This window comes from Emydura macquarii, unplaced genomic scaffold, assembly GCF_026122565.2.
Source record: "Emydura macquarii macquarii isolate MOO-44397 ecotype Brisbane River unplaced genomic scaffold, CSIRO-AGI_Emac_v2 contig_1348, whole genome shotgun sequence".
Lineage (NCBI taxonomy): Eukaryota > Metazoa > Chordata > Testudines > Chelidae > Emydura > Emydura macquarii.
Genome location: NW_027131485.1, coordinates 6,302,877 through 6,316,890, shown reverse-complemented (window position 1 = coordinate 6,316,890; position 14,014 = coordinate 6,302,877). Strand labels below are relative to the sequence as shown.

General features: G+C 40.4%; 1 protein-coding gene across 1 annotated transcript in view; it reads right to left on the bottom strand.

Annotated features, from left to right (window-relative positions):
* Window positions 1-949: 949 nt before the first annotated feature.
* Window positions 950-14,014, bottom strand: part of PDILT (protein disulfide isomerase like, testis expressed) — a 36,177-nt gene continuing 23,112 nt past the window's right edge. The window contains exons 6-11 of the mRNA XM_067551020.1: window positions 13,301-13,426; window positions 11,769-11,966; window positions 10,555-10,675; window positions 6,969-7,150; window positions 2,715-2,804; window positions 950-1,108 (exon numbers count right to left, since the gene is read on the bottom strand). Coding sequence (XP_067407121.1) covers window positions 1,040-1,108; window positions 2,715-2,804; window positions 6,969-7,150; window positions 10,555-10,675; window positions 11,769-11,966; window positions 13,301-13,426 — 786 coding nt within the window. The 3' untranslated portion in view covers window positions 950-1,039. The remainder of the gene's footprint in view (window positions 1,109-2,714; window positions 2,805-6,968; window positions 7,151-10,554; window positions 10,676-11,768; window positions 11,967-13,300; window positions 13,427-14,014) is intronic.

Here is a 14,014-nt window from a genome sequence, read left to right as displayed (position 1 = left end):
TGCACGTGCTTATTTTTAAAATAATCCAGATATTTGTTCTAATTTTGGCTCCATTCCCATGGTGCTGAATTCCCCTCTCTCTTGAAGACATTAGGGATGCACCAGTGCAACCTAGGGAACAATGGGTTGAATGAGCATCGGGCAGGTTTCATTCAAAAAGGATACTATGATGAATGATCTTTGCCCTGTTTTCTACATCAGTGTTTCACAATGACCAGTCCATGGCCCGGTGCTGGTCCCTGAGATCTCCTTGACATAGTTTAGGAAGGCAGCAAGCCAGTCCCTGGTATCAAAAGTTGAGAAACACTGTTCTTGAGGGCCTAAACCCTTTCTCTTGTGACACTGTGTGACAGACTGCTGGCCAACAGCCCCTGAGCTAGCCCCTGAACAGCCCAGTCACTGCAACTCCAATGGGAGGACACATGACTGGTAGTTCTGCCAAACTGATAAATTTAGGGATGGGCTGGCAAAAGCTACAGGGCTAATTAACCCATTCTCCCAGCAAATAGAAAAGGCACAGAAAAGAAGTGCCAAAGGAAGAGAAGGCAAGAGAGGCAGGCTGTCAGTGAGTCCCAAGAGAAATCTTCAACCTCTCCTTGGTTTAAAAGGCTGAGGATGATGTGCTGTTGTAGATCAGGGGATGTGCAACACTGTAAAAGTGACAAGGGAACACTAAATAAACTACACGTGGTGGTTGCAAGCAGAGAGTCTCCAAGCAGGCTCTGTGCACAGAGAAAGACAGGTGTGGTGGGCGAGCCCTGTTACACACTGACTATAAAAGCATTTCTGAGGCAAAATGGAAGATTACTTTAAGAACTTGAGACACTGATCCCAGGTTAGGGGGAAAATGCCAGTAAAGTCACATTCCAAAGAGAAATGATGCACAGCTAGACAGTGACATTTGTAGTCTCTCTTTATTTTCTTGTTTTTATTTTTTGAAGCATCTCTCTATTCTCATGATATGGTCAAATTCTCCTTGTGTGGTGTATCCTCATCCTCAGGATATCCTCATATGGAATCTTTTCCTTTCACTGTGGAATTAAAGTTCTTCTTTCTGTTTTATGACAGTCTCTTCCTTCGTGAGATCCTCTTTGCTTTCTCCAGGAGTCTTTAAAAAATAAAATACACCAATGAAGTTCTGTATGATAGCCACTCGTAAAAAGAGAATCGAGTATTTGTTCTCTGAAAAGTTTGTTGGCTTTAAAAATATTATGGGAACTTTAGATGAGTTTGATCTTTTACATCTCAAAAAATGTGATCTCTCACCCACTCATCAGCCCCTGCGCAAAGCTTAGATGAGATGCCCTTTGTGTAAAATTCTGATAAGGTCTTGAGAAAACAGTCAATTTCACTATGTAATGCATTAATGCATGGGCAGATCTAAAAATCTTGTAGAGATAATTCTCAGTCATTTCTTATGCAGCCTCAGAAGAACTGCCCTTTTCTTTTGTTATTTGTAACTGCCCCAGTAATGGAACAAAAAGAATTGCTCCAACAGGGGATTTGCACGTCAAGCCGTGTATCATGCAAAAGACGTAGTGTATCCTGCAATGCTATGCTGGACAAATTTGGATGTCATTCAATAAGAATAGCAAACATGAGCAGGTGAGCTAATGCCAACCATTCCCCCTCGAGCAGTGCAAAGCACATTTTGGATGGTGTTTCCCAGACTGGCTCTACAATTACTCTGCAGCCCATATACTTTAAAGGGACATAAGGCAGCCTGAGAGAAATGGCAGCATGCACACAGCTCTGTAGTACAGCACAGAGGAGAGTGAGTGAATGTGACTCATACCCCTACTTCAAACACATGACTGGAGAACATTCACCACAGCTGCAGCCCCCATGTGTACAGCAGGAGAGGATGCTCTGCTTCCCAAAACAAGCTGCTTAGTCATCGATCCCCCCCCGTAAACCCTGAGAAATGAGCCTGAGTGAAGGGTGAATCACGTTCCTCAGTGAAGGTATTTCTCCATCCACCATCTCATTGCTTCCCTGCACCTTTAAAGGGCAACTTCAGTTATCCTGGGCTCCAGCCTCCTCATTCTTTTTGGCAGAATAGGCCCTTGAGTCCAGTGAAAGGCTGATTATGCAGTAAGAAGTCCTTGCATATACTTTCTCAGCAGACATTGGGTGTGAGGACTCTACAATCACTTTTCTAAGTGTTTTCTATATGTATTGTGAGTCTCATGTTGTTATATTATTTGTCATTAATTAACTCTTTCATAATGAAATACATGTAAATGTACAACTGAGTCAATAAGGGGCATCTTCCACATACATAGTGTGCTCTGCAAGAGGTGAAACCCAGGAGAAAGTTAGAGTCGAGAACACCAAAACTTGTGATTGGTAATCCAGGCTATAGTCAAATCCAAATCACAAAAGGGAAAGGTAAGCATTGCAGTCACTTCTGCCACAGTGCTTGGAAAGGAGAGAAGCCCTAGTGAACTTAATGGGAGTGGATAAAATGGGAGTTGGATAGGAGCTTTTCCAATTTTTGTCCAAACCAGCTGTGGCTGAGGCTTTGGTTTGTAAATTCAAAACCCAGTTAAAGTTTAGTTCTCTCTTGCCCAGATGGTAATTGCTTCCTGTTGCCCAGTGTGGTGGTCCACTAGCTTCTTGGCTCCGAGACTGTAACATGAGAATCATGAAGAGAAGGTTCATGTGTTGTAAACCCAGGTGTGACTGGGTGAGTAGAAGGTCAAATCCTTTACCTTTTCTGTTCCTTCTGCTTTTGGCCTGCTTTGTTTTTCTAAGAATTCAGTAAAAGCCTCAAGGGTGTATTCCCCATCATACACCACAACCTGAAAAGAACAGAAGTGTAAAAAACCGATAATTCTATGCATAAAATGTCTGAAATCTGACTACAGTACACAGCGATTTCTGACTTATGCAGGTTTATCAGACTCTGGACTCTTGCATTTAGTTTGGAAAGCCATGGAGGAGACTCAACAAATTCTAAGGCTAATTGGATATTGGGAGTGCGGGAGGAGATAACACATACAAAGACCTGTGATAAGAAAAGAGGGTATCCCACTCAAACCACAGAAAGAAAGTCCCTTATTTTATTAGGCCTGGGTCCCTCCAACTAGTGACATCTGATGCGTATAGTTAAGCAGATGCATGCATTTTTGTGGAATAGAGACCACGAAGAGTGTGGTTGAGCTTTTCAAAGCTGTGTAAAGTGTTTTAATTGGACATCCAAAACCATTAGATGGCTTTGAAATCCTCCACCTAGAATGATTAAACTGGAACAAGAGGAAGATGAACAAAAGTATTAATTTCCCTATGCTTGATGACCATGGAGAATACTTCATGTCTTAAGACAGAATGTATTGCTGAAATGTTTGTTTAGGGAGTTTGGAAGAAAAATCATTCACATTGAGAGCTTTAAAATTCTCCAAAAATCACTGGTTACAGCACCATTTTAGAGGCTTGCAGAAGCCTAAGGAAGATTGTAAATTTGTTTTTTAGCCATACTGTAGTGTAAGATTGTATCTGCTTGACACAAAAGTGTCCATTTGTGATCTGAGCAAATTTAATCATTCTGGCCCAGAACCTCAGATAGTGTAAACTGGCCTCCCTCCACTGAAATAAATGGAACTGTGCTGATTTACACCAGTGGAGGATCTGTCCTGTTTAAATTCAAAATACTGTGTGCAAAATTCCTCCGTTTCCTTGTGATTTCAGTAGACTCACACCAGATATTCATTTGGCCCATGCATTAAAAATGTTTGAATATGACAAGAAAATACACAGCCACCTTTAAGTTATGCTTTCTCAAACGTGCTTGGTTTTTTTAAGTTCCTTGAACAAAACAGTTATTTGACTCCTACAGAGAAGATAAACGTTCTCCAAAAAATCTTGAGTCTTTGTGACCTCTGATGAGGTAATCAATGATAGCTAAAGCAGCAGGGTTTCAGAGCCTGAAGGTTTTCGAAGTGAGATAAACAGCCTTCTTAAGCTCTTCCTGGGGTTTGGAACTAGGGAGAATTTTCAACATATCTCAGAGCATTCAGTTCTTAAGAGGATATAAATGTGTGTGTCTCAGTGCCAAAAACAAAAACAGATGTCAGCATTAAACTCCATCTGAAAAATGCTAATTATATTTTATTTGCACACAGCAAACGGGGAGTCAGTCTGCTTCATCAAAAGATCTCAAATAATGCATGGCACCCCAAGTTGCTCCTTCTGAGGGTGTTAGCCGATGAAATATCTCCATGTTCCTTCAGCCCCGACTGTAACTATCCCCATCAGATGGTTAAATGCCAACTATGTTTTTTCAATTCTCTATATTTACTTAGGGGATTTAAGAGTTTTCTGACTCAGTATAATGGCTGATTGCTTTTAACAGCAAAGTGTTCCCCTTCAAGTCAATGGACACTATTCACTTGTTAGAATAAAGAAATCTTTATTAAAGCCAAGACTTCAAAAAACCAGATCCCTGAGTAAGCACTTTTGAAAATCAGGCAATTTACTTAGCTGTCTAAATATGGAGCCCCCAGCAGCTCTCGACTTACTCCTCCTCCTGCTCCCATTGAAACCAATGGGAGTTTTGTCAGTGATGTTGATGAAAATAGAATCCTGTCTTAAATGGCCAAAATCTAAAGGCATGTTTGAATGAGGGACAGCTGATGGAAAAAGTGGGTGAGAAGAACACCCACCCAGAGAAAAAGTGGGTGTTCCATAAAACTGCCTTTGTATTGTGAGAGAGTGTCTGATTGCACACTATCAGCTGAACTGGCCTGGGGCAGAGCATGCAGTAATGTTTAGTTTTCTGGTGGCTTTATCACAATCCTTTAAGGACAGCCTGAGGGAGACTATGGTGGTTGGAAGCCATGACATCCTCTCTACCCTAGTCCTAGAAAACAAGGACCTCCTCTTGCTCCCATTGACGTCAATGGCAAAACTCCCATTGATTTAATGAGAACATGTTCTAGCACCCTGATGTCAGGGGATTGTGGTATTTATCTGGAAGAAAAATTCTTATCTCAAGGATTTTTACTGTCCAAATATTTTCCCCCACAATGTGAGGTTAAAGTGACATCCAGAAAGTACTATTTTCATCCAGCATAGAGCTCTTCCTATCTTTAATTCTTTAACAAGGAAAGGTGTTGGGTAGAGAGGACTCTGATATAGACCCACCAACCCTCTGACACCAACAAAATCCTTGTCTTGGGGGTCAGGCATTTCATGAAACATTGTAATTACTATGCTGTTTGTTGAGAGCTTTATCATCTTGGTGCTGTACAAACATACAGAGATGTGGCTGTTGCCTCAAGGAGCTTATGCTCAAGACAGAACACAGAGACAGTAGTTCAGACATAGTGTCCTCTCAGTGCGGGCATGATTTTCATCTGGTATTAGAACCATACAAGAGTCACATCTGAAAGACGATGAGGGAGAAATAGGTTCTGAGAAGAGATTTGCAGATCATTTGGTGCATGAGAAGACAGACTAACCCATGCAGAAGAAGATGCAGAGGGGAAACATGCAATCTCCTTTGACCCTTGTCACACTAGTATTTAGTTCCCATCCCTAACATGCGAGAGAGATAAACACCACAGAAATATTGCAAGGAGCCAATATTTCTAAGTGTGCCATGTATTTCCTGCTCCTCTCTCTCTGTCCATCTGCTTAGCATCTGGGCACCAAACTCCAGTCTAAAGCAGGAATGTGGCAGGATGAGATTGTAGGTCCTGAACCCAAGGAGCTTAACTTTGTGTTGTGCATGTTCAGTGCCTAGCACAATGAGACCCTAAACCCTGACTGGGGCCTCAGAACAATACCACAATATAGATAATTAGTAATAAAATTTGGTGAGAACCTGGTGTGCCAACTTTTCATTCAGTTTTTTAGAAAACAAAATGTCAATACGTTTTAAAAAAGAATATTGAACAGAAAACTGCTAAGCAAGAGGGATGTAGAACATACACAGTAAGGCCAAACACAGTAGGGATGTACAGGGCTGCCGTTCAGTTTACTAGAAGTTGTGCATGCACGTCTAAGGGAAGAATCTCTCCCTAAGAGATTAAATAAGGACAAGTACAAATGTCTCAGAATTTAATTTACACGTTGGGCATGAGGAGAAAAGTGAAAAGCTGAGTAATGTTTTAATTATAACCGTATCATAGAATTGAATTTCTCTGATCCAGAGCTGGTGTTTTCTCTTCTATTAAATTATCCCAGTGGATGGAGGATTATGACTACTTGGTTAATATATTTCTATTTCTTCTGTCCTTTCTTGCATCAATACTTTTAGAACATTATGCAACATGCTGGTACATTACATTGCATATTCTAAAGATAATCAGCAATAGCAGCCATTCTTTATTTTATATTAAGAGGCACTTGAATTTGCTGCTGCTGTGGTTTGTGATATTGTCATAGCTGTCTAGAAAAGAGTTTTTGAAAAGCTCAGAGGATATGGCCTTTAAGACAGTGTAAATGTATTTTCATAAGCCAAACTGTTAAAGAAACCATTCAAACAGGTAAGATGAACAAAGTACTGGGGTAAATAAGGCCTGAGTTGGGCGGGGGGCGTTTTAAGGAGAATTACACTAAGCATCCCCTGAAGAATCCATTCTTAGGGTTTAGCATGGGGCCCATGGCTGTAGGTTCTCTTAAAGGTTAGGGTTCTGCAAACATCCCGTAAAGTCCAGGACCACTGGAACCCGGGACAGCACAGGTGTTGGCTCAAGCCACCAGAGACTATGGCTGTATCAACTTCATCAGTCCAGGTCTGTGAAAAGTCTAGTATGGGCTCATACTATAACATGATACTTGTAGGTGAGGGCTGTAGACAAATATTTTGCCCTTTAAGCTCCGATTCCTGACAGAAGTGAGTACATGTTGCTCCATAAAAAAATGTGTGAATAGATAAGGACCAACATTTTCTTCTCACTTTTGCAGCACCCTTCTCACATACTCACTCATTGTGATGTGCACACACACTGAATGCTTCTCACCTGGTTTTTGGATCCAACAGGAAAGAATCTAAAGAATGGATAGCGGTCTAGCATAACTAACTGGATGTCGTTCGCTGTGAAGTCTATTTTGGCAATTATTATGTTTTCATGATTTTCATATTTCTTGCCCAGCTCATCCCAAATTGGTAAGAGTTTCCTACAATTGTGGGACCAAGGTGCATCTGTAATTTTAAAAACAAAAATAGATATTCACAAATCAAGCCTATGAATTTATTCCATTGCAGTCACAGGAATACAGAAAGTTTATAGGTGCCAGAGCCGAAATGGGCATTACGTACATATAGAAACAATGTGGCAAATCAGGAAGCACAGTGAAGTCAGTAGGAGTTTGTCAGTCAGAACTGAGCAAAATCTGAGTTAAAAACTACAGGCTTTGGACTTACAAATGCCTTCTTTTCTGGCACCATTTTTGGGTGGCAGGAAGCCTTGCAGCTCAAGTAGGTCCTGGTACCTCCATCCTTGTTGCATAACAATGCTTTATCATCCTGAATTTAGAAGGGAGACTGATTACAGCCATGACCCAAATATGGATCCACTTTGTGTAATTGGCCCTTTCCTCTATATTATGCCAAAGCAAAACTCCAGGAAGTGAAATCCTGGCCCCACTGAAGTCAATGGGAGTTTTATTATTGACTTCAGTATGCCTGGAAATTCACCTCAGATTTGAATACCCCAAATCTGGGGGGTGTAAAGTTCAAATTCCAGATCCAAATCTACAGATTGGGCCCTTCTCTCCTTAAAATTTGGGGAGGGAGAGGGATCAGATAAGCACTCAGAATAGCAGACGCTTCTCTGAGCCTGCAGAATCAGGTAGTAAATCTTCAGAGAAAGGGCTTTCTCGTGAATTTTCTGTTATTTCTGCGTTAGTCAGGACAGAAATATCATCATTTTGGCACTTCCATTTTGGATCTTGTGTGCAACCAAGAAGTGAATGAGCAAGCTAAACTGTTACAGAAATAGAAAGGAAGGAAGTTATCTTAATTCTTCTGAACCTCCATCTTGAATGGCAGAAACCTTGCAAGTTCAGCTGATTGTGTAAAATTTCCATCAGCAAGGATTGATTTTCCCTGCATTAGAAATAGAAATTGAAGAGCCCTTTAAGCTTCAGATCCAAAACAGAATCAGCATGGTAATAACAGGTCTAGCTCCAAGGATTGAATGTGAAACCATGAAATTCATGGGTGTTTAGATTCAAGGTTCTTTTTTTGTCTTCTCTCTGGTTTTCAAATAAAAAATATTCACTCCTCCCTCACTCATGCCCTATATCAATAGTTCACTAGAAGCTGCCAAACATTTCCTGAATGCATTTTATATAGCAAAACTGCTGATCATAATAGTATAGAATTAAGCCCTTTATAATAAAAATAAACATATAAAGTCCTAGCAAGTCCTCATATGACTTCAGTAGAGAGGATTCCATGGTTGACCAAGATCATTAACCCAAAAAATGTCTTTCATCAGTTCAGCAAAGTATCTCTTGTTACAAAGTATCTCTTGAAACAGCAAAGTGTCAAGTAGACACAAAAATTATATGGAAAGCCACTGTTTCAGAAGCAATGGATTATGCAATGCTTCATGTATTTGTCTTGCTTTCAAACTAATGTAGCTTATATAAATCGGAGAGAGCTACATGGAAGGAAGTGTTTTGTGTATCAGCTAAAAGTTACAACAGTCTTTTATATATCAGGGAGGACAATCCAAAGGACATGGAAGGATAGCAGAGCAGAGAATCCTAGGAATTGGATATGACTCTTAATGTATTGTGACTTAAAAATGCCCCTTGTTTAAAGTCCTTCAGTCAATGGATCAGTGTCCTTATTCAAGTCAATTTCAGTAGGGCTTCTTTTTGGGGCAGGGAGGGGGTGATTTCATTGAACACTGTTCAAAATCAAGATCCTATATAGTAGCATTTCTAATTCCAGTGTCTTGTGTTCAATACCTGACTAGGGCACAAATACAAACTTTGTTCGAATACCAAACCAGGTAACAATAATTACTGTGAATGAAATGGCCACAGGTCAAAGTTGACAATTTGAGGAATGTACTAGTCTCTGGGAGAGTGTCTGGAATTTCAGGATGAGTGTTGTACAGCTATGTGTGGGTATATTTCTGTTTCTTACATATGGCTTCTCTAATGAAACAAACAAACATCTCAGGTACAATGTAAACCTGAACATTTTGTGAAGACATTGTCCTGGTCAAGTTCCAATTTGCTAATGCAATTCTGCTCACCTAAATTCCCATGCATTTATCAATTTTCTTTCCTAAACCTTAGTGCTACAGTCTTGGGCGCTTAAATATTTTCCACAGTCCCTTTGGTGCTGCTGTAATTCAGCAGTGGATGAAGGGGATCCTACAGATAGTTTGCAATCAGCTTTGAGATCCTAAATGTAACAAAATTATTATAAAGATTTAATTATTAGTATGTCCAAGGGAATTTTTCTGTAGGAGATGATTTGATGGCTTAAAAGTCCAATTAATGCCTTTCCCCTCCCTCTGCCTCCCTATGGCCTTGGAAAAATACAATTAATTGTGAAAAATAGTTTTATGGATCAGATTAGGACAAAAGGTCCAAGTTCAGAGAGGAACAGCAGCAGGAACAAGACTGTTAGGGAATTGGATTGGGTATCTTCTTTCACGTGGAGGCAATTTAAAGGAAAATGAGGCTGCAGCAGCAGCAGTTGCATGATTGCAAAGCAGTGTTCTCCACCATCCTTCTTACAAACTTATACTTCCGAAGTTTGTGATAATCTGAACACACGCACATCTTTCTTCATGTTAATGGCTACCTGACATTTTCAGTTGTCTTTGTTTCCCTAAGGACCACATTTTTCCAATGGTGTTCATCAGAACACCAGCAAGCTTGGAAACTTGTTCACAAAAGCGTCAAATGGGCAGGATAGGGCTAGGTTTGGTCTTGGATTATGCACCCGTGCAGAGGCACAGTGGGGAGTAAGAGCTTGGCTTCCTTTGATTGTGGATCTGGGTGCATAAGCTTATTATGCATCTATCTGCTACTCCCACCCTGGAATAGGTGGCAGGGGAGGGGTGGGAAATAGGCAGAGCTGCTCTGGTTGCTGTGGGGATAGTGATCTCCTGCTATATAGGTCAGCAGGAAACTACTTTCTCTCAGAGCTAAGGGGAGCAGCAAAGGAACCACAATTCCTTTTCTGGGGCGCTCCTAGAGTATCACAGCAAGATGTCCTCCACTTGCTATGGGATGTGTCCATGGGACACAGTCTAGTTCCAATAGTATGGCACATTTGAATGTTACAATTGTGCAGTAAAATGCCAGGATAGCTCTGTCTTTCAACATCAAGATTTCACACCGCCTTGACAAACATTGTCTATGGGGTTCCTTATACAGAGCAATCTTAAGTCAGCACATAACATAAGGAAACAGTGTGGGTCATGTCACAAATCTTCCTATAATGCTTTGAGTGAACAGCAAAAGTATATTAATCTGAACCTCTATAATGTATAGTGGTTGGTTTGATATAGAACAAATGCATTTGCATTTTCACCTCAAAAAGATCACGTTAATACAACCTAGAATGATACTCACAGAACATTATAAACACATTCTTGGCCTTATTAAAGGCAACCTTGTTGAAGTTCTTTCCAACAAGCACCTTAACAGGATTCTTGTCCCAGTCCTCTGGAATTTCTTCACTAGACACATGTGGCTAATCAAAAAGAGAAAGAAGGATATGAAAGAAAAGGGGATTTCAGGAAGATGTATCTCCAGTTCAGGTTAAAGTGAGTCTGACTAGACAAGTCTCACCAAATGCCCTTATTTACTATACCTAGCTTTTAAAAATATTGTCAGTCATGTCAAACCATTAATAGATTACTCGAACCTACACAATCCAGTTGTCCTACAAAACTTGGCTGAATGACAGTCAAAATCTAGAGAACTATAGAGCTTGCTGATTGCGGCTATAAAGAGGAGTGAGGTGGCTATATCACTGGGATGGATGCCACTCCCTAGATTTCTCTGTTCCCTCCACATGGTTCCTTCCTTCCTCTTGATGGAAGTTGTTAAGTATGAAGGCAAATCAACCATCAGAACACTGAAAAAACAATACAGTTTACACTTTCTTTCGTAGATTCTTTCAGATATGGCATGAACATTCTGATACCTGATCATGATGACAATTATTGTAATGAGAATATGGAGTGAACCAGCAGAAAATAATTCTAGTGAAAAGAATTATAAGGAGTCACAAAAATAAGGAAATCCATTCACAACAACTACAAGATCTTATAATATTTTGCACTTTTATAGAAACTATCAGGATCTTCTGTAGCACCTTCCCACAATCTCAAAGCTCTAAGTACTCAAAGCCCTCAAGTACTAATGAAGTCTCATATCACCCACTGGGGCTGGCAAATATTATTATCGCTGTTATACCGATGGGGAAAATGAAGCTCAGAGAGGCTTCATGGCCTTATATTCAGAGATGTTCAGCATAAATGCCAGTTACAGTTAATGAAATTTAGATGTTCACATCACCTTTAAAATTCAGGCCGTTCAGTGACTTGCCTACATTCACACACAGTCATTGGCAGAGCTGAGAATCTTGTGGTCCGTCTCAGTTATCCAAAATAAGGGAGTGGACTAGTATGAACTGAGCAAGCTTGTAAAATCAGAACCAGGCTAGTACAAGAGGTAGAGTAAGAACTTAAATGACACTTTCACTTTATTTTTGCAAATGTGCCAGAAACTTCAGCTGGCATAAAATGGACGTCTGACTCTGTCTCTTCAGAGAGGCATACCTTTGCTTTCCCACCTAGGTAGCTGTGACAGAAACTTCTTAGATTCTCCACAGTCACTTCATCTGCAGGCATTTTGTACTTTGCGTCACTCGTCAGGTTTAAGATTCGCACTGCAGGGACGTCTATCTCAGTGATTCGAAAATACTCAAAAACGCGCCCATTTCTGGTTTCATCTGTGTCCACCAAGATAAACATTATCTGGAAAAGAAGCAGCAGGCTGGATATCCAGCTTCATAGCATCCCATTGCATCCTAAAGGCAGAAGTCTATTAACTTAGAAACAGAGCTGAGCAGCTGTTCACACAAATCAACATCTTTTGGATTTCTCCACAGGGACCTGCATCAACCAACTCCATCTTTCACTTTGAATTTCAGGCTAAAGGAAATTAGATCCTGTACATGAAACTCAGTTAAAAGCCTGGAATTCACACTGAATCTGATGATGAGTTGGAATATGAAATTTCCCAGTGTTTAAGGGAATTCAGTCCAAGGGCTTTGGTTTAGTCATAGAAATACAGGCCAGATTTGAAGTTTAGATCCAGAAATGAACCTCCCAAAACTTGGCATTATTAGGATCCAGGCTTATCTGGTGCTGAAATAGTGCAAAACCACATACTGAGCTAGGTTCACCTAGCAGTACTGTAAACTTTTCTGTGTCCCAGCTCCGAGATCGTAACAAAATTCTAAACCAACTAAGTTTGGGCTTTTACTGCATCCACTTGATGTTTCTGTACTACATAGAACTGCAGTGCGCTAATGTTTGGATTTATTTCTCAGTCTGGTAAATTATATTGCTCTCTTCCACACAACCAAAGCTGTGCTACAAGTCCTGTTAAGCTCTCATTGTTTCTCATAGCCCTGCATTACATGACAAAACTTCATAGTACAAAACATCTGAAATATTTATAATCCAGGTGTCTTTACCAATAATAGATAGTTGGTGGTGGTTTTCTACCAGATGAATTATCATTTTGTAGCACTTATTGTATTTGGAGCAATAGCAGCAAAATTAAATAACTGATGGTGGCGATTGCTAGAAAGTGTTTTTTACTTACCCCACCCCCAAACACACACGCTTCCCTCGGCACCCCCGCTCCTCCCCCTCCCCCCACACACCCCTTTGCCGCAGGAGACGATGTCATACAGATTCTTTGCAAAACCAGTTATGGCAGAACTGCTCATTTCAACTGTGGCCACCACCAGGCATCTTGTTGAAATTCCCAGAATGGTATTTCCAGATGGCATCACAGACTAGAAGCTGAGTCTGCAAAAGCACGGCTAAACTTTTCACGTCTGGAAGTTGCTGTTAGTAAGGGATGTATATACAAGATCAGAAATAGGCTTGATAGGAATGGCCAGACATAGGTTTGGTGTACATGACACAGAATCATATTTTTAAAGCGTCACTTTCCCTTTGAGTTTACTTTTAATTTGATTTTCCCAGATCATTTTGCTTAAGGACTCATGATAGAAAAATAGCTCCTATCAGTAACATTGGTGGGGCAGGAATCTAAAGTAAACAACATCACAAACCTTTCCTCTAAATTCCACGGCAGCAGACTTGTAATCTTCATAAGTCTTGTTGAATGTCTCTGAGCTCTTAGGGGTGAACAGCAGGATATGATTTTCAACAGGAACATCAAAAATCTTCACAGATGTCTGCAAAACAAAAGGCTCAACATCTGTTCCACTCTCTGTAAGCAGAAGAGTGAATCACATGCTCCCAGTAGCAATGCCATTCATTTCTGGTTTTTTGCATATTTTACTTTGCAGGACTCATATAGTTTCCCATCATTTCCATAACCCTGGGATTTTGCATTGTTTTAAAGAAGATAAAGTGAGAGGAGATCAGCAGCTGCTAAGTGGTTTCCCGCACAAGGAAAACCTCAACATTAATCATAGATTAAGATCAAATCGACCATTATGGTCATTTAGTATGACCTCTGGTATAACACCAGGCACAGAATTAGTGCTGGCTGTAGTTCTCTAAGTAAAGATAGCGTTGTCTATAAAGACTATTGAGATCAGCCCACTAAAAAGCAACCAAACTCTGGGCAGTTGCATAACCATCTTTAGCTTGAGATTTAAAATATGCTATTGACCTTTACGGCTGATTACAAAACTGGTAGGGCAAGTCCTTAGAGCTAGCAGATGTGTTTATCTGGTCAGTAGTGATGATCAACAGGAACGAGTAATAGATTGACCATCAATTCAGAATAGTGTCACTTTGTTGCACTAGGCTGACAT